Below are 19,905 nucleotides of genomic sequence, written 5' to 3' on the forward strand. Positions count from 1 at the left end.
ATATGTTAACAGGACAATGACCCAAAGCAATTCTGGAATGGCTTCAGTCTGTGGAAAGACTTGATTGCTGTTCACCATCGTGCCCCATCTAACTTAACAGAACTTGAGAAAATCCCCAAATCCAGATGTGCAAAGCTGATAGACATACCCAAGAGGACTCAGAGATGTAATCCCTACCAAAGGTGCTTGCTTCCACAAAGTCTTGACTTAGGCGTGTGAATACTTATGTGATTTAGATATTTCGGTACTTCATTTTTCAATACATTTGCAAACATTTCTAAAAGCATGCTTTTACTTAGTCACAAAGGTTTGTGTGTAGATGGGTGAGAAACTATTGAATCCAGGCTGTAACAAAGTGGAATAAGTCGAGGAGTATGAATATTTCCTGAAGGCACCATTCCCATTTCAAACCTTTTCTTTAAAATACAAAAAAATACAAAATAAACCTCAGGATATTTAGGCGAATTAGCTGGCTAACTCATTGACTCTGCTTGTAGTATATCCCTATGGAGTTTGTTTTCCAATTGACAAGAGTTATCCCACAACTCAGACACGTCTGGACAGGCCTGCAGCATCCTGGGACTTCCACTGTTGTCAACAGGATAGCGTTTCACCTGAGGACATCCAAGAACATGTCGCTGTGGCAATACTGATGTTTTTTTAACATGCAGGTTAGGAGAATTAACTAGGCAGGTTAGGAGAATTAGGTTAAGGTTAGGCCTAGCTAAAAATGCTATAGTTGTCAACAACTGTTATCCCCAACGTGACAACTAGAAGGTGCTGCACTGGTAGCTACAAACGTACAAACCATCAGTAACATAACATTGTCTGTTCTTAACGAGGAAGCGCATAGAGTCTACAGCGAAATGGTTTGCAAAGAGGGTCTTTGTCTGCAAGGACCACCCAAACGAAACAAATGGAATCATGCCCAGGGCTTTATAGCAACCGTGGTTGAGGTACAGGGAATTTATGCCTGCACCCTTTTCAGTAACTATTCCCTCATTAGGCTACAGACTCAACACACACACACACACACTTTAATAAACATTTTCAAAAATCAGTCAGATGCACAATGGACATATTAGTTTATCTTTATGCATAAACTACAAAAAAAAGCAACACAGAAATAAAACAAATTGAAATAAAGATATGACAACATGTGCAAGTGTCTTCATCACTGGGTCTGGTGTGCCCTCACTCCAACCAACATTGGGAAAGTCCTAGTGAATGACATGGATGAATCCATGAAGTTGAAGACATCCTATCCATCCGTTTATCCATCCCTCCACAACAGTAACTCTATGGTTCTGCATGCACTTTCGTCTCAGCATGAGTTGTCAGATTATAAAGGAAAAATACTTCCATAAACTCAAGATCTCTTTTCCATCAAGAAGAAACACACACATTTGATTGCAGCTACAGTTTGTTACAGACAAGCTTATTAAGGAATACAGTGTGGATACAAACACAAAATACACTACATGGCCAAAAGTAGGTTGAAACCCCTTCAAATTAGTGGATTCTGCGATTTCAGCAACACCCGTGCTGACAGGTGTATAAATTGAACACCCAGCCATGCAATCTCCATAGACAAACAATGACCTGTACTGAAAAGCTCAGTGACTTTCAACGTGGCACCGTAATAGGATGCCACCATTTCAACAAGTCAGTTTGTCAAATTTCTGCCCTGCTAGAGATGCCCCAGTCAACTGTAAGTGCTGTTATTGTGAGTGGAAATGTCTAGGAGAAACAATGGCTCAGCTACAAAGTGGTAGGCCACACAAGCTCACAGAACGGGACTGCTTGTCCTCGGTTGCAACACTCACTACCGAGTTCCAAACCACCTCTGGAAACAACATCAACACAATAACTGTTTGTCTGGAGCTTCATGAAATTAGTTTCCATGGCCGAGCAGCAGCACACAAGCCTAAGATCACCATGTGCAATGCCAAGCATCAGCTGGAGTGGTGTAAAGCTCGCAATTGGACTCTGGATCAGTGGAAATACGTTCTCTGGAGTGATAAATCACGCTTCACCATCTGACAGTCCGACGGACGAATCTGGGTTTGGCAGATGCCAGGAGAACGCTACCTGCCCCAATGCATAGTGCCAACTGTAAAGTTTGGTGGAGGAGGAATAATGGTCTGGGGCTGTTTTTTTAGTTCCAGTGAAAGGAAATCAATGACATTCTAGACAATTGTGCTTCCAACATTGTGGCAACAGTTTGGGGAAAGCCCTTTCCTGTTTCAGCATGGCAATGCCCCCATGCACAAGGCGAGGCCCATACAGAAATGGTTTGTCGAGATCAGTGTGGAAGAAATTGACTGGCCTGCACAGAGCCCTGACCTCAACCCCATTAATCTTTGGGGTTAATTGTAACACCGACTGTAAACCGGGCATAATCGCCTAACATCAGTGCCCAACCTCACTAATGCTGGTGGCTGAATGGAAGCAAGTCCCCGTAGCAATGTTCCAACATCTAGTGGAAAGCCTTCCCAGAAGATTGGAGGCTGTTATAGCAGCAAAGGGAGGACCAACTCCATATTAATGACCATGATTTCAGAATGAGATGTTCGGCGAGCAGGTGTCCACATACTTTTGGTCATATAGTGTATATATTAACCCTTTGCAGAACTGTAATGTGTTTTTCAGAGAACATCTCAGTGAGCGACTCAATCATTGACACACTGACGATTGATTATCAATAACATTTCAAAGGCAGCACATGGAATCATGATCTCACAGGACCTACTGTGTGCACATACAGGTAGGCAGGTTATACACAGCTTTATATATAATAAACTGGAGTAACTAATACAAGTTGCGTCAATAACATAAGAAAAACATCACAGTGGGCTAGTAGTGGTATTACATTCTTACAGATACGACAGAAATAAACAGTTAGAAAGTAATTATCTATGCAACACTGTTTTACATTCCATATACTGTACATGCATGTCTTCTACAGACATGTTAGGTATCAGTAGGCCTAACACTGAACTCCAGACCATTGGTCCCCCCCCCCTCCTGGAGAACTACAGGATGAGCACACTAACCCACCCCGATTCAGCTAATCAAGGTCTTAACAACTAGTTAAATCAGGTAGGTTGGTGGTGGGCGGGAACAAACAAAAAAAAAGGACACTCAAAAAAACTACAAACACCAGGAAGACCTGGTTGATGCTGCTGCACAAAGGAAATAGAAATGAATCATAACAAAATGTAAAACTGTTGTTTCAGTGTTTCCTGTTGGCATAATTGAAATCTAGGGAACTACACAGTACGTCTTTCTCTCTGCTAAAACGGTTTCATCCGCCATACTTTTAGTACGTTGTATTAAAATAAAATACAAAGTTAAAATGCATGTGCATGTGAGTGGTTATACACATCCTCTCATACACACCAGTGGTGGCTGGTGGGAGAAGCTATCGGAGGATGGGATCATTGTAATGGCTGGACTGGAATAAATGGAACAGAGTCAAACGTGTTTGATACCGTTCCATTTATTCCATTCCAGCCAATACAATGAGCCTACACTGATATACACACTTCTCTCACACAGACAGCTCTATGGCAGGGGTGTAGGCATGGGTGGGCGTAGGCATGGGTGGGCGTGGGCATAGGCATGGGTGGGGAACTTAGCTACCTAGCTAGCAATCTGTGCTACGTATGTGCCAACACTGGACTGGCGCCAAAGTGAACACTCGTCCTTGATACAAAAAGAAGACCGATACTATCAGGGCCTATTATGTTAGCTAGTGGGCTAATTTAGTTTGTTTTCTGAAATATGCAATCTGCAAAAAACAAGACAGTTGGCGCAGGTCTATCATTCAGGCCATGTGCTTGCATTCATTATGAGATAAGTAGCTAACGTTAGCTAGCTCGCGAAATTGGAACGTGTGACAAAAACCAGCGCAGCAAGAATTTGCATGCATAAACATTTTCAGTCATCAGCGCATGCCATTTGCAGTTGAATTGTATAGCCAATACCTTTTGTATTGAATAACAGTGTTATGTAAATATGGTTTCTGTAAGAAAACATTGTCGTAATGAACAGCTAGCTTGTGCTTGTCATTACGTACTCTCATTGCAAGGTTGCCATAAAGTGTTTGTTTCCATGACCTTTGACTGCTGTAAAACAAAAATCTACTCACCCTTATGGTAGTTTAGCACAAACACTTTTTCATACCTCTTTTCCACTGCCATAGACATTTTTAAGTTGCACCTAAGAAAGTCAACTAAACAAGCTTTGTATTCACTGTTGTATTTATAGAGAATATAATTGCTTTTTGGTGGATCTCCTGTAAACCACAAATACAATGTTCTTAAATAATGTTAACTATAATATTTAGTTAAGAAATCATCATTTAGAGTATCTGTTGATCCTTTGAAGCACAATTTGGTCTGTTTTTCATTCAACCTCTAAAAAACCAATATATCGACAGATATCAGTAATCTGTGACTTTTCCCTCCCTCAAAATCGGTATCGGACCCAAAAATCCAATACGGGTCGGGCTCTAATTATTTGTTGTCTTTTCACTTAAAACATGCAAACATCATCAGATAGAATTCATAGACAGCTATAAAACTGTACATTTCTCTCTTGGCCCAATGGCAACATTGCAGGAAGTTAGCTCCTTTTCCCAACAACAAAACATTTTAATTAAAAATAATTGCCCACCCAAATTTCTGCAGGCCCACCTACCAACAAATTACTCTCTACGCCACTTCCCCACGGTTACCGTGATTGTTGTGTAGCGGTTGTTGTGTAGTCGCAGTGGTTGTTGTGTCGTTGTTAGTCTGTGTTTGGGCTGAAGTAGTTGCGTAGTTGTAGTGGTTGTTGTGTAGTTGTGTGTCTGGGTCCAGGCCAGGTTTGGCCTCTAGGTGTTCGTCTTCAGCCGCCTCGGATCGTGGGCAGCGAGGAGGGGGGCGGAGCTTAAAGAAATCAGAGACGTAGCAAACCTGAGAGAAAAGGATCATTTTCTGGTCAGTAGTGCTGAGAGATTAGTGCTTTTTGAGGTCGGTTCTGTTTCAGTTCGATTACGAAGAAAAAAATGCCTTTTCGATTTCGGTCACAATTTTGTATTTATTTGCATTAAATGCATTATGCATTGTGGGTTAAATGTTATTACACAGAATAAAACAATAAAAGTCCCATGATGGTAGTGACTGTCCATTACTGCTCATCACTTATTAACCATCATTCACATGACTTTAATCAAATATCTCGGTTGTTGTGTATATTACATTTGATTTATTTGTGAACTTTATTATTTTATGCCAAGTCCCTATGCTTTCTAACAAAATCACTATTTTAGTAGTTCATCAAAGTTAAGAAGGCATACTTTTATGACTGCTGAATCACTTCGATAATGTATTTTCTGGAAAACTACAACATCGCACAGTTCGGGCTTGATCTGATTAATCTGTATAGAAACTGTGCAATGTGGCATTGAGCTCACAGACCCCCGAAATGGAATTAAAATAATTGAACTGACATCAGTCAATTATTTGTTCCAAAACCACAATATTACAAACATTTTGGGTTAATTGCTCATCATTAATAGTCGGACATGTACAAACACACACCTCCTACAACCCCCTACACACACACCTCCTACAATCCCCTACACACACACACACCTCCTACAACCCCCTACACACACACCTCCTACAACCCCCTAGACACACACCTCCTACAATCCCCTACACACACACACCTCCTACAACCCCCTAGACACACACCTCCTACAACCCCCTAGACACACACCTCCTACAACCCCCTACACACACTCACGTTGAGCACAGCGATGAGAGTTCCCTGCAGCAGTCCCACCAGTACGTCGCTCCAGTGGTGTTTGTAGTCGCTAACCCGTGTGTATCCAACGTACAACGCAAACGCCACGAGGAAGAACTGCACTGTGGGTCTGACCAGACGAGTCCACTTCCCCTGCATACGTGCTTGCACATACAACTATATACACACACACACACACACACACACATTAATCGTCATCTCACGTGTGTATGAAACTCACACAAATAAAAAACACTCACTGCTAGAAACAGCATGCTGTACATCCCGAAGGCAGAGTGTCCGGAGTAAAACGACAATCTGCAACACAGAGAGAAACATGTTGACATTGCATCACACAGCAAGAGAAGAAAGACGGACAGACAGACAGAAAGACACACACACCTGGACTCAGTGACGTTTCGAGGGTTGCCAGTACAGTTGAGTTGCAGCATGTACCCAGAACACACCGTGGGATTACACACAGACAGGAAGTTAGGGCGTGGCCTGCCAATGGTGAACTTGGCCAGGTCAGTCAGTGATTGGCTCACAGCTGCTCCAAACAGAAAGGTCCCCACCACCTAGTAGAGGCACAGCACAGGCCAATTTAACCCCTTTCCCGAACCAATGAAATTGGGAAGAGGCAGCTAGCCAATCCGAGCTAAGACCACATATTGTCAGTCCAAAACTATGACCCGTGTTCCAACTGACCTTGTAGAGAGCTGACATGTACTGGTTAAAGTTAGAGTTGGAGTGGAGACGCTTGGAGTACACCAGGAACGCTTCTCCTGTAGTTATCTATGGAGAGAGAGAGGTAAACTCGTACCATAGCAGAGGTAAACTCGTACCATAGCAGAGGTAAACTCGTACCATAGCAGAGGTACACTCGTACCATAGCAGAGGTACACTCGTACCATAGCAGAGGCACACTCGTACCATAGCAGAGGTAAACTCGTACCATAGCGTGCCATAACCATCAAGTTGTTCATCAAACTTACTATGACTATGGAGGAGGGGATGGTAACTGCAGCCATTGCCCTGTGGGAGATGGTGTCTCTTCTGTAAGGATATCTGATGCTCTCGTCATCACAGTAGATACCCCTCTGGTACGGGCTGAACATTAACGTCAAGACCGCAGACGGAAGGGCCGCTGGGAAGGGGGGAGAGCGATAGGAAGGGTAGAGGGAGAGAGAGGAGGGGTGTCGGAGTGGGTCAAGGGAGACAGTATCAACATGGTGCTGAACTTATCTCTGTCTAGGTGAGATTGAGGTTCAAGAAGCAGCTCAACAGGCATGTTTAAATATATCAGCTGGACAGGAACTGTGAACAATACATGGGCATGTGAAGGCACATCGAGGCACTTATTGGTCAGCAGTATATCAGTGACCTCCGTCCCCTGGGGAGGAAGCTGCTAGCTGTCGCCACACACACGCGCGCTCCAAAGATTGTATAGTTGACCATGCCTAGAAACGGCTTCTCCAATAGAAATCCCCAATCATGCTTGTAGGCGATGTCATGGCAACGTTGGCTAGCTAAGCTCAGAAACTTCATCGGGTCTAACGATCGTCTCGCTCCGAACTGCGCATGAACAGGCCGTCAAATCAAAGGCCCTCCTTAGATATAAAGTTATTTTACACCAAAATGAAAACATGTCAGTTTGTCACTTTCACACAAGATTGGAGTAACATGTTCAGCTACTTAAGACACCTAGGTTGTGCCTTTCGATTTAGAGAATATTAACGGCAAAGGAAGAATTTCTCAATTCTCCCATTGACTTCCCAAACCCCTGTCTGGTCTGTCGAGTCTGCATCACGAAGCGTTCCTGGAAGTTTTGCGTCGTTGGGCCTCTGGGTTTAGATACTGTGTGCGCACTGATGCTCATGCACGCACACACATCCATCACCATAGATATGCCTAACAGCGTAACAGCCTTAAACATTCACCACTGAGCCGCGCTGACAAGGGCATGGGAGCGGACTACCGGAAGGGACACACACACACACCACACACACACACACACACACAGAGAGAGAGAGAGAGAGATATGAATGTCCCAAAGTTACCATGAGAAATTCCCTTAAAATGATCTCTCACAGAAGAGACCATGGACTTTTCTTTGAAACCTTCTCCTCTCTTTACCACATTCAAACCTCACCCCCTCTTTCTTTCCCTCCCTCGCTCTCCCCCCATAGTTCAGTGACTCACAGACCAGAGCAGAGAGACTGGCACCAGTACAGACTATAAAACTGTCTCAACTGACAACACAATGGTGTACAAACACACACACTCAAATCTGACAGGACAATGGTTTTACACACCCTGCTGTTTTCATGAACCCTGTCACTAGACAACATGCTCCCCTGATGCAGACTGAACCTCCACCAGTCATATACTGAACAAAAATATAAAAAGCAACATGCAACAATTTCAAAGATTTTACTGAGTTACAGTTCATATAAGGAAATCAGTCTATTTAAATAAATAAATTAGGCTCTAATCTATGGATTTCACATGAGTGGGCAATGGAACAGCCATGGGTGGGCCTGGGAGGGCATAGGGCCACCAACTTGGGAGCCAGGCCCTCCCAATCCGAATTAGTTTTCCCCCACAAAATGGCTTTATTACAGACAGAAATACAGCTGTTCGGTCATGGAAACCCATTTCAGGAAGTTCCTGACAAACAGTTCTTGTGCTGGCAGTTTGGAACTCAGTAGTGAGTATTGCAAATAGAGGACAGACAATTTTTTATGTGCTTTAGCACTCAGCATTCCCGTTCTGTGTGCTTGTGTGGCCTACCACTTTGCGGCTGAGCTGTTGTTGCTCCCAGATGTTTCTACTTCAGAATAACAGCACTTACAGTTGACCGGGGCAGCTCTAGCAGCACAGAAATTTGACAAACTGACTTTTTGGAACCACATTGAAAGTCATTGAGCTCTTCGGTAAGGCCATTTAACTGCCAATGTTTCTCTATGGAGATTGCATGGCTGTGTTTCTATGGGTATAATAAAGTGCATTCGAAAATGATTCAGACCCATTGGCTTTTTCCACATTTTGTTACATTACAGCTGTATTCTAAAATGGATTAAATAGTTTTTTCCCTCATCAATCAACACACAATACCCCATATTGACAAAGCATAAAACAGTTTTTTTTCTTCTTTTTCTGCAAATGTATTAAATATATATATTTTTTTATGAAATATTACATTTACATAGGTATTCAGAACATTTACTCAGTACTTTGTTGTTCCGAAGCCACCCCTGCATTGTCTTGGCTGTGCGCTTAGGGTTGTTGTCCTGTTGGAAGGTGAACCTTCACCCCAATCTGAGCACACTGGAGCAGGTTTTCATCAAGGATCTCACTGTACTATGCTCCATTCATCTTTCCCTCGATCCTGTCTAGTCTCCCAGTCCCTGCCACTGAAAAACATCCTCACAGCAGGATGCTGCCACCACTATACATCACCGTAGGGATGGTGCCAGGTTTCCTCCAGACGTGATGTTTGGCATTCAGGCCAAAGACTTCAATCTTGGTTTCATCAGACCAGAGATTCTGACCCCAAGTGGGCTGTCATGTGCCTTTCACTGAGGAGTGGCTTCCCTCTGGCCACTCTACCATAACGGCCTGATTGGTGGAGTGCTGCAGAGATGCTTGTCCTTCTGGAAGGTTCTCCCATCTCCACAGAAGAACTCTAGAGCTCTGACAGAGTGACCATCGGGTACTTGGTCACCTCCTTGACCAAGGCCCTTTTCCTCTGTTTGCTCAGTTTGGCCGGGTGGCAGGCTCTAGGAAGAGTGTTGGTGGTTCCAAACTTCTTCCATTCAAGAATGATGGGGCCACTGTGTTCCTGTGGACCTTCAATGCTGCATACATTTTTTGGTACCCTTCCTCAGGTCGGTGCCTCGACACAATCGTGTCTCTGGACTCTACGGACAATTCCTTCGACCTCATGGCTTGGTTTTTTCTCTGACATGCAAATCATGTCCAAATCAATTGCATTTACCACAGGTGGACTCCAATCAAGTTGTAGAAACATCTCAAGGATGATCAATGGGAACAGGATGCACCTGAGATCAATTTGGAGTTTCATAGCAAAGGGTCTGAATACTCATGTACATTTAAAAAAATATATGTTTTAATTACATTTCCAAAAAATTAAAAATAAAACTGTTTTCGCTTTGTCATTATGGGGTATGGTGTGTAGATTGATGAGGAAAAACATTAAATGTAATCAATTTTAGAATAAGGCTGTAACCTAACAACATGTGGAGAAAGGGAAGGGCTCTGGTTAATTTCTGTATCATGCAGACCTAGCTTGTGCCTGCATTCCTGCCTTTGGGACAACGACTCAAATTGTTAGGACAGAGATACGAGAATTTCGTCATTATATCCAGATCTGGTTTCATCCACTTGCGAACTAGAAAGGGAAATTGGCGGGTGCACAGCGCACTGCTCAGATTCTGGCTTCCCCTAAAGTAAAATTATAATTATTCTGTCTAAATAAAATCATTCTAAGTACTTTACCAGACAGCTTGACTTAGCCATAGATGATGATCATTTTTTATTTTTAAACAACAGTGTATTGTTTCACATCACAAGTGCATAGGCCTATTTCAGAAGCAAGCAATTTGGGCAGCGAGTGTGGCAATAGGCTTAGCGTAAAGCATCTAGAATGTGTCTTGAGTATAATTTAAAATGTTGAGACAAGAAGAAGGGGAGAAGTGTGTGACGGAGATATGGACGTCTCTCTCCAGAATGCATGCAATCAGCTCTCCAGAATAGTTTGCCCTTCGATTGTTTATTTGTATCAATTTACCATTACATATAAACTCAGCAAAAACAGAAATGTCCTCTCACTGTCAACTGTTTATTTTCAGCAAACTTAACATGTGTAAATATTTTTATGAACATAACAAGATTCAACAACTGAGACATAAACTGAACAAGTTCCACAGACATGTGACTAACAGAAATTGAATAATGTGTCCCTGAACAGGGGGGGGGGGTAAAAATCAAAAGTAACAGTCAGTATTTGGTACTGCAGTACTTCCCCTCCTTATGGACTGCACCAGATTTGCCAGTTATTGCTGTGAGATGTTACCCCACTCTTACACCAAGACAGTGAGAAACAAGTTTTGGTTTATTTCATAACCATAATTTAAAGATTTTTTTTCTATTTTTTTCCGTTGTCTTTTGTTTTGAGTGCTCTCTATGTGAGCAATGCTGATTTTCTGTCCTGATAATGTTAATGGAGGGAGCGCGCACGCCTGAGCACACCAACATGCTGAGTTGATACAATGTTACACTTCATTACCCATCGCGCAAAACAAGACAGATTGAGAGGCAGACAGGCAGAGTATAGATTAATGCAATTGAAATAACCTGAATTTTTCATCAGGATATGTTATACTGTTTTTATTTGTCAGATGTAGGCTTATGTATTTTACTTAATTGATGGTGGAAGTTATAGGGGCTCCCGAGAGGCGTCACTGCAGTACCTGGTTCGAATCCAGGCTGCATCACATGAGCACAATTGGCCCAGCGTCGTTCGGTTTTGGCCGGGGTAGGCCGTGATTGTAAATAAGAATTTGTTCTTAAATAATTTGCCTAGTTGAATAAAATGTTAAATAAAATAAGCCCACTGTAGCATTGGCCTATAGGTTCTCTCTTAGTTCCATGTGCTCATTTCTTCCAATGGACCACGGTGTAGGCTGTGTCCATATGGCAAAGGCTGGTGCTCTTGCATTAGTTTAATTTAAACTTCTAGATTTGTCTTATTTAAATTAACATTAACCGTGTGACAATAATTTTGAGAAACAAAAAACATTATTGAAATGAAACTGTTCCACGAAAATGTACACAGTATTAAAATAATCAGAACAGGTAGAAAGTGTGGGATAACTTGTAAGCTTCCCCAAACTTGAAACTCACAAGCTGTCTTTATCATAAAACACATTAACAAAATGTGTAATGGCGCAAGTGCTTGCACACAGGAGGTCCCGTGAAAAAACGGGCCCGCCTATAAAAATCCAACGCCAGTCCAACTGATTCCTTCTGGCGCCCGCCCTGCTCACATTGTCACGAGTCATGCATTCCGGCTCTTTTCAGTGAGCCGGCTCTTTAAAAAAAATATGTTTTGTATTTTTTCAAGTCAAACAGTTTGCGATAGTTTGACTATGATTGGTGTTAAAACAATTCTAATTAAATCATACTCTACCTTAATTAACCACAATGTATTTAAAAATGCATTGGTTCGTTATGGTAAATAATGTTATTAAAACATTTGCATTTAAAGTAGAACTGTTTTAATGTATATAAACAAAGTGCATATAAATGTAACAATTCAAAACAAATACAATCTGAACATAATAATAGAATATTGCACCATATCAAAGAAAAATAAATAACAATGTGCAAAACTGCAGCATCCCACTTAAAACATTAAACTGGTCCCTCTTTTCTCTCTCTTCTTTATTGGCATGTTATAACCAGCAGCACACAGCAATGTTCACCATATTTTGCTTTCATGAGAGATTTACATTCAGAAATGCAAGCTGCCTCACTTTTGAGGAGCTGATGCGGTTTCTTCTCTCAGTAATTATTTGTTCCATTTTCGAGAAGACCCTCTCAGAGGGAATGGATGTGGCAGAGTCTCCCTGCCAGGACTTTAGTAAGCCGTGGGTAGACAGAGGCCTTGTTCTTCCACCAGCTCAGAGGATCTGCAGAGGGGCTCCTCCAAATAGGATCAGACCTCCATTATGGCGTCTGCTGAGAGATTCCTTCGTGCTGCATCCCCAGTTGCTGTCTCTTCAAACAGCAGATGTTTGTGGCACTACTGCTGGTGCTTCTGCTCCCTCTTCTTCCTGTTGCCCTGGTGGCCTGAGGCTGTCCCTCCCTGTTGCCCAGTTGACTGCTGGGGCTGTCCCTCCCTGTTGCCCTGGTGGCCTGAGGCTGTCCCTCCCTGTTGCCCAGTTGACCGCTGGGGCTGTCCCTCCCTGTTGCCCAGCTGACTGCTGGGGCTGTCCCTCCCTGTTGCCCAGCTGACTGCTGGGGCCGTCCCTCCCTGTTGCCCAGTTGACCGCTGGGGCCGTCCCTCCCTGTTGCCCAGCTGACTGCTGGGGCTGTCCCTCCCTGTTGCCCAGTTGACTGCTGGGGCTGTCCCTCCCTGTTGCCCAGTTGACTGCTGGGGCTGTCCCTCCCTGTTGCCCAGTTGACTGCTGGGGCTGTCCCTCCCTGTTGCCCAGTTGACCGCTGGGGCTGTCCCTCCCTGTTGCCCAGCTGACTGCTGGGGCTGTCCCTCCCTGTTGCCCAGTTGACCGCTGGGGCTGTCCCTCCCTGTTGCCCAGTTGACTGCTGGGGCTGTCCCTCCCTGTTGCCCAGTTGACCGCTGGGGCTGTCCCTCCCTGTTGCCCAGTTGACTGCTGGGGCTGTCCCTCCCTGTTGCCCAGTTGACCGCTGGGGCTGTCCCTCCCTGTTGCCCTGGTGGCCTGAGGCTGTCCCTCCCTGTTGCCCTGGTGGCCTGAGGCTGTCCCTCCCTGTTGCCCAGTTGACCGCTGGGGCTGTCCCTCCCTGTTGCCCAGCTGACTGCTGGGGCTGTCCCTCCCTGTTGCCCAGTTGACTGCTGGGGCTGTCCCTCCCTGTTGCCCAGCTGACTGCTGGGGCTGTCCCTCCCTGTTGCCCAGCTGACTGCTGGGGCTGTCCCTCCCTGTTGCCCAGCTGACTGCTGGGGCTGTCCCTCCCTGTTGCCCAGCTGACTGCTGGGGCGGTCCCTCCCTGTTGCCCAGTTGACTGCTGGGGCTGTCCCTCCCTGTTGCCCAGCTGACTGCTGGGGCGGTCCCTCCCTGTTGCCCAGTTGACTGCTGGGGCTGTCCCTCCCTGTTGCCCAGCTGACTGCTGGGGCCGTCCCACCTCCCATTCCTCTTGGGTTAGAGCATCATCAGGTGCATTGACAATGGCCAGGGTAGAGATGATGGCATCCTTTGACTCAAGAAACCACTTCAACATATAAAATGTTGATTCCACCTTGTAGTGCAGTCTTGTTTAGGTGAGGCTGTTAGTCTGAGCAGACAGCTTGAGCATTTAGGCCTATATTATGTTTATTTTTCCTTCTTTGAATTAGTTAATTATATTAATTTAAATCTTTTGATTATTAATTTCTTAATTTTTTTATATTTTTATAAATGGATTCAGCTCTTCTGATATGCGAGCCGGCTCCCAACGTTCACCTACAAGAGCCGGCTCTTATTTGGTCAACCTTAATTCGCTAGGTCAAGCACGCACTCAGACACTTTGAAGTGTACTAACTGGTATTTACTTTAAAGTCATGTCGACTTTGTATGGTGCTAGGATAACAGATAAGACAGCTCTCTGGAGAGTAGTGGTTAGGGTGAGGTGTGCATGTGTGTAGCACTCTGCTGCAGTGCCAGAGAAATAAACACACAAACATAGAATTTTAGTCATCTCCAGTTTTATTCCAGTAAGGTTTCTGCTACATTGTTATTGTAGCCAAGGGTTGAGTTGAACCAAGATCATTATTGTTCCTCTCTCCAGAGAGTGGGCTGAGCTGAATTAGATTTTTTTAAAAGGAAGGAGAAAGGGGAGTGTGTGAATAAATAGATGAAAGATTGAAAACCAACACTATTAAGACAACGTTGTAACAGTGAATCTGGAACCTTGCGGAATGGCATATATTGTAACAGAACTGGCGACAATCCGTACCTGGGATCCAGTGGTACTGTAGATGTTTTAATGAACCCAAAGGAAAACGGATTCAAGCATTATCTTCAGGAAGAGGTTAGTTTGTAGCACACATCTTGACCTTCCTCAGAGATGTAGAAAGAACAGCGATGTGGCACAGACTCAGAGGGCTGTGCGTTTGTGTGTCCAGTGGCAGATTCAGGAAGCAGAGTCCATAGTCTGTGTCTTCTTTAACCCCCCGCCCCACACAGTTATCTGGGCCGAGGGGGGGGTCGTCAGTAACAGAATGGACAGCACGGTCAGAGAGAAAGAAGAACAGGGGATAACATTGTTTCTCATCTGGTTGATAGAAAGTTCCAGATTCCTCCCAGAGAAAACAAACATGGAGGAATGTCTGGTGAGATATGACACATGATCAACTTCCTCTTGACCTCTGACCTCACAGGAAGGAGGGACCTGAGAAGTGTTCCTGTTATTCTCCAGACTGTCCTACTAATCACATCCAAAAGCTACACACACACTGATTAAATCTAGACAATAGAGAGATTCCAATAGGGAGACAGTGCAGGAAGAGGATCAGTACTCTATGGCTGTAGTAATCCCGCTGTACTGTCAGAATCCTGGTTATTTTCCACACAGGAAAGGTCAACCCCCCCCCCCCCTCCTCTCTCTCTCACACACACACACATAGTTGGCACAGAGAGATGGGGTGTGTGTGTGTGTGTGTGTGTGTGTGTGTGTGTGAGAGTGAGAGAGTCAGTAAAACAGCAGCAGAGTATCTTCTCTAACTCTGTGCGCAAAACCCAGAAAATCAAACCGATAAATAACAAACTAACACAACAACAGTTGGTATCAGTCTATAGTTTGATGCAGATGCTCTCCAAACCCCAAGTCACATAAATAACAGTAAGAACTTAGAGCCACGGCAGCTGCCTTAGAATGAACATGATCATTGTCTGCCAATCAGATTCTTCCAGAGGGTGTGTACAGGTCTTACAACAGTAATCTGTCCCATTCACACAATTACCAGTCAATATTGAACGATCTAAAGGTCCAAATGAAATTATGGATACGTTAGCCCTTTGTGTTATGCATATAACAGCAGAGTGCTTGGTGCTGGTGGCGTTTGGTTGGTATTTTTGTTAGAGTGTGTTACAGAAATAACTCAGTGTGCCTCTCTCTCTGTGTGTGTGTGTGTGTGTGTAATGTTTCTTTGTCTGCAGTGATAACAAGGCAAAGGACAAGAGGCAAAGGAGAGGAGAAAAGAGTAAAACAGAGAAAGAGGATAGAGAGAGCGTAAAAGAGGGATGGGAGAAAGAGTGGGATGGGAGAAAGAGAGTGGGATGGGAGAAAGAGAGTGGGATGGGAGAAAGAGAGTGGGATGGGAGAAAGAGAGTGGGATGGGAGAAAGAGAGTGGGATGGGAGAAAGAGTGGGATGGGGGAAAGAGAGTGGGATGGGGGAAAGAGAGTGGGATGGGAGAAAGAGAGTGGGATGGGAGAAAGAGAGTGGGATGGGAGAAAGAGAGTGGGATGGGAGAAAGAGAGTGGGATGGGAGAAAGAGTGGGATGGGAGAAAGAGAGTGGGATGGGAGAAAGAGAGTGGGATGGGAGAAAGAGAGTGGGAGAGAAAGAGGGATAGGAGAATAAGAGTGAGTAAAAGAGGGATGGTGAATGAGAGAGGGAGAGAATGAGAGTGAGTAAAAGAGGGATAGGAGAATGAGAGAGTGAGTAAAAGAGAGATGGGTGAATGAGAGAGGGAGAGAAAGAAAGAGGAGTGAGGGAAAGCTTTGTCAAATCAGATCCAGTTTGTCGACTCGGCACATTCCTACTATATTAATGACACAGTGAGGAAGCTGGGGTAACACACACACACACAAGTATGCACACACACACACACACACACAACCCTGTATCACTCATCTGGACTGGGAATAAAAAAAATCCCAATAGTTTTCTTGTCACTAATTACTGCTATTCCCAGAGACCACTATCTATCGAGAGATAGAGAGGGTGGAGGCAGGAGAGATGAAAGAAAAAAGAACCAACTGGAGAGATTGAGGGAGGAAATAATGAAAGAAGAAAGAAAGTGATTTTACTGTCGTCAGACCCCAGGCCCAGACACACAGCCCTCTGAGACTGTCAACAAACATGGTTACTGTCGTCAGACCCCAGGCCCAGACACACAGCCCTCTGAGACTGTCAACAAACATGGTTACTGTCGTCAGACCCCAGGCCCAGACACACAGCCCTCTGAGACTGTCAACAAACATGGTTATGCCACAAGGTGATGTCGTCTGTTAACAAGGACCAGCTTACCTCCGCTTAACTGTTAAACAACCCTACTCTCTCACTAAATACCATGAGAGAAAGAGAGCAAGGGAGTGGGGGAGGAAGACAAAGAGTGGGGGAGGAAGACAAAGAGTGGGGGATAGGGGGAAGAAAGAAAGGGATGAAGATGGAAAGAGGTGGAGGGAGTGGGAGATAAAGGGGGAAGGAGACTGCCCACCCAAATGTCTATTCTAAACTACAGATCCTGTAGTACTGAGAGTCCAGTACAAGTCCGAACATGCAAACCCAGGCTCCACACACACAAACACACTGGAAGCTACAGGGCAAAGCCCAACAAGCAGGACACTTTCCATGAAATGCCAGTCAAAAGAACAGGTGTTCTGTTACAAGTGCACACACACACACACACACACACAAGCAATTACAGATTATTTTTAAAATGGTCATCATAAATTGTAACTGTGATATAGAGAACTTAAAATCATAGTAATTGTGACTATGCATTTTGTTTTACTAACCCATGCTGACTGATGACTAGCCTACAATCTATAGTACTTGAATCAATACAGATCAGTGTTACACCACTCCACCAGGCACTGTGCCCACCTGTAATGTGTTGACAGACAATGAAAGAATCCATTAAACAAGCTATAACTCGTGCAATGCTGACTCTCTTCCTATTACAATACTATTGCGGTGTGTCTGTCTGTATAACTGGCCTTCCATGGAAAGTGTCCTGCATGTTGGGCTTTGGCCTGTGGCTTGTGTGTGTGTAGCCTGCATATCATTGTTTACAAAGTCCCCACCATCTCAGTCTTATCCAGCATTTACCCAATAAACAATTATACATACACAACTATTTTATTGATGTATCGGTGGCTAGTGCTACCCTATTGCATTGAGCATGTATAGACGGCAGAGAGCGAGTTGTGTCCTTGGTTATTACAACAAATAGTGTTATATCAGCCATGTTGCTAGAGAGAGAGAAATAGGGCACTTACCGACAAACACACAGAGAACATCAACTAGAATCAGCATATTTTTCTTGTGAACTGGTAGTTCCGTCATCTTCACACTTCTACTCTCTCCGAAGAATTATCAAAACTGCATAAACGTTATTGGGAGAAGTTCAGTTGCAAAGGTAAGAGAAAAATAGTGGGAACAATCAGATGTGCTTGTTCTTCCGGATATCGCTCCCGTAGCCTACCTGGTCTACCTGTTTAAGCCTACGCTCTATAGGTGAGTCAGGGAAAACCACAACTGTAGTATACACCAAACACACGGAGTGTCCTGCGCTGTCAACACACGGACATGTGTGGGTCGCACATTGTCCCCTCGCAAGCAGAGATGCCGGAAGAAAAAAACGTCTGAAATCGTTTCCTTTACGGAAAATTGAGAGTGGGCAACTTTTTCCAACTAAAGGCGTGTGTGCGTTTACACTCTCCACTACCCAGAGCTGACGTCAGAGCTTTTGTGAAAATAAAAGTGAACCAGACCGCAGGGAGGAGTCAGAGGATGAAGAGATTATTTTTGTTGAAGAGGTGAAGAGAGAAGCGGTGTTGCAGCAACATCCAGAAAACAATTAAAAAAGATGCAAGGTAAATTAGATGGACCATGGAAGATGTAGGCTTTCTGATAATATAAATATACCCATATCAATCAATCACATTAATTTATAAAGCCCTTTTTACATCAGCCGATGTCACAAAGTACTGTACAGAAACCCAGCCTAAAACCCCAAACAGCAAGCAATGCAGATGTAAAAGCACGGTGGCTAAGAAAAACTCCCTAAAGGAAGGAACCTAGGAAGAAACCTAGAGAGGAACCAGGCTCTGACGGGAGGACTGGGTGGAGATTATAACAGTACCTTGGCAAGATGTTCAAATGTTCATAGATGACCAGCAGGGTCAAATAATACTCATCACAGTGGTTGTAGAGGGTGCAACAGGTCAGCACCTCAGGAGTAAATGTCAGTTGGATTTTCATAGCCGATCATTAGAGTTAGAGACAGCAGGTGCGGTAGAGAGAGAGTTGAAAACAGCAGGTCCGGAACAAGGTAGCACGTCCGGTGAACAGGTCAGGGTTCCATAGCCGCAGGCAGAACAGTTCAAACTGGAACAGCAGCACGACCAGGTGGACTGGGGACCGCAAGGAGTCATCAGGCCAGGTAGTCCTGAGGCATGGTCCTAGGGCTCAGGTCCTCCGAGAGAAGAGAGAGAGAGAATGAGAGAGAATTAGAGGGAGCATACTAAAATTCACAAAGGACACCAGATAAGACAGGAGAAATACTCCAGATATAACAGACTGACCCTAGCCCCCGGACACAAACTACTGCAGCATGAATGAATCAGTTTTTGTTGCCTCAGGGCAACGCTGTGCCATAAAGGTAGGCTAAAACACAAAGGAAAATCAGAAACAGAACATGTATTAAGTGAAATATAGTAGAAACAAGCACTCTTTTCCTAAGAAAATACAAGTTGGGCATAACCTAGTATTTCACTGCCTATCCAACCAGATTCTGGGGTCCACTCTTCTTCGCTGTCACTGTCCTCAAGCTGACTGTCCTCACTATCAGAGGGTATGATCCAACTGCTCCATTAGGCTCCCTTTGCTCATAGAATGTCCCTGTGTGAGTCTGTATGGGCGTTGCAGCGATGAGACAAGACTGTAACAACCAATTGGATACCAACTGACTATCCTACCGATCCTCGACTTCGGCGATGTCATCTACAAAATTGCTTCCAACACTCTACTCAGCAAACTGGATGCAGTTTATCACAGTGCCATCCGTTTTGTCACTAAAGCACCTTATACCATCCACCACTGCGACCTGTATGCTCTAGTCGGCTGGCCCTCGCTACATATTCGTTGCCAGACCCACTGGCTCCAGGTCATCTACAAGTCCATGCTAGGTAAAGCTCCGCCTTATCTCAGTTCACTGGTCACGATGGCAACACCCACCCGTAACACGTGCTCCAGCAGGTGTATCTCACTGATCATCCCTAAAGCCAACACCTCATTTGGCCGCCTTTCGTTCCAGTTCTCTGCTGCCTGTGACTGGAACGAATTACAAAAATCGCTGAAGTTGGAGACTTTTATCTCCCTCACCAACTTCAAACATCTGC

The 19,905-nt window shown here is 44.4% G+C and overlaps 1 protein-coding gene across 1 annotated transcript; it reads right to left on the reverse strand.

The window, feature by feature from the left end:
* Window positions 1–2,841: 2,841 nt before the first annotated feature.
* Window positions 2,842–18,426, reverse strand: LOC110528892 (phospholipid phosphatase 2). The gene is made up of 7 exons (XM_021611072.2): window positions 17,782–18,426; window positions 6,792–6,943; window positions 6,505–6,591; window positions 6,199–6,374; window positions 6,057–6,114; window positions 5,797–5,973; window positions 2,842–4,961 (listed from the first exon to the last, which is right to left on the reverse strand). The coding sequence occupies exons 1-7, from the start codon at window positions 17,846–17,848 to the stop codon at window positions 4,719–4,721; spliced, it is 960 nt and encodes a 319-aa protein (XP_021466747.1). The 5' UTR covers window positions 17,849–18,426; the 3' UTR covers window positions 2,842–4,718.
* Between the last annotated feature and the right edge of the window lie 1,479 nt (window positions 18,427–19,905).

Source organism: Oncorhynchus mykiss, chromosome 7 (assembly GCF_013265735.2).
Source record: "Oncorhynchus mykiss isolate Arlee chromosome 7, USDA_OmykA_1.1, whole genome shotgun sequence".
In the NCBI taxonomy this organism is placed as follows: Eukaryota; Metazoa; Chordata; class Actinopteri; order Salmoniformes; family Salmonidae; genus Oncorhynchus; species Oncorhynchus mykiss.

Coding starts and splice junctions, on each gene's coding strand:
- LOC110528892 (XM_021611072.2), bottom strand. CDS start 17,848: ATGACGGAACTACCAGTTCACAAGAAAAATATGCTGATTCTAGTTGAT. Junction 6,592..6,791: donor TCCCCTCCTCCATAGTCATA/GTAAGTTTGATG, acceptor CTCTCTCCATAG/ATAACTACAGGAGAAGCGTT. Junction 6,375..6,504: donor ACATGTCAGCTCTCTACAAG/GTCAGTTGGAAC, acceptor TGCCTCTACTAG/GTGGTGGGGACCTTTCTGTT.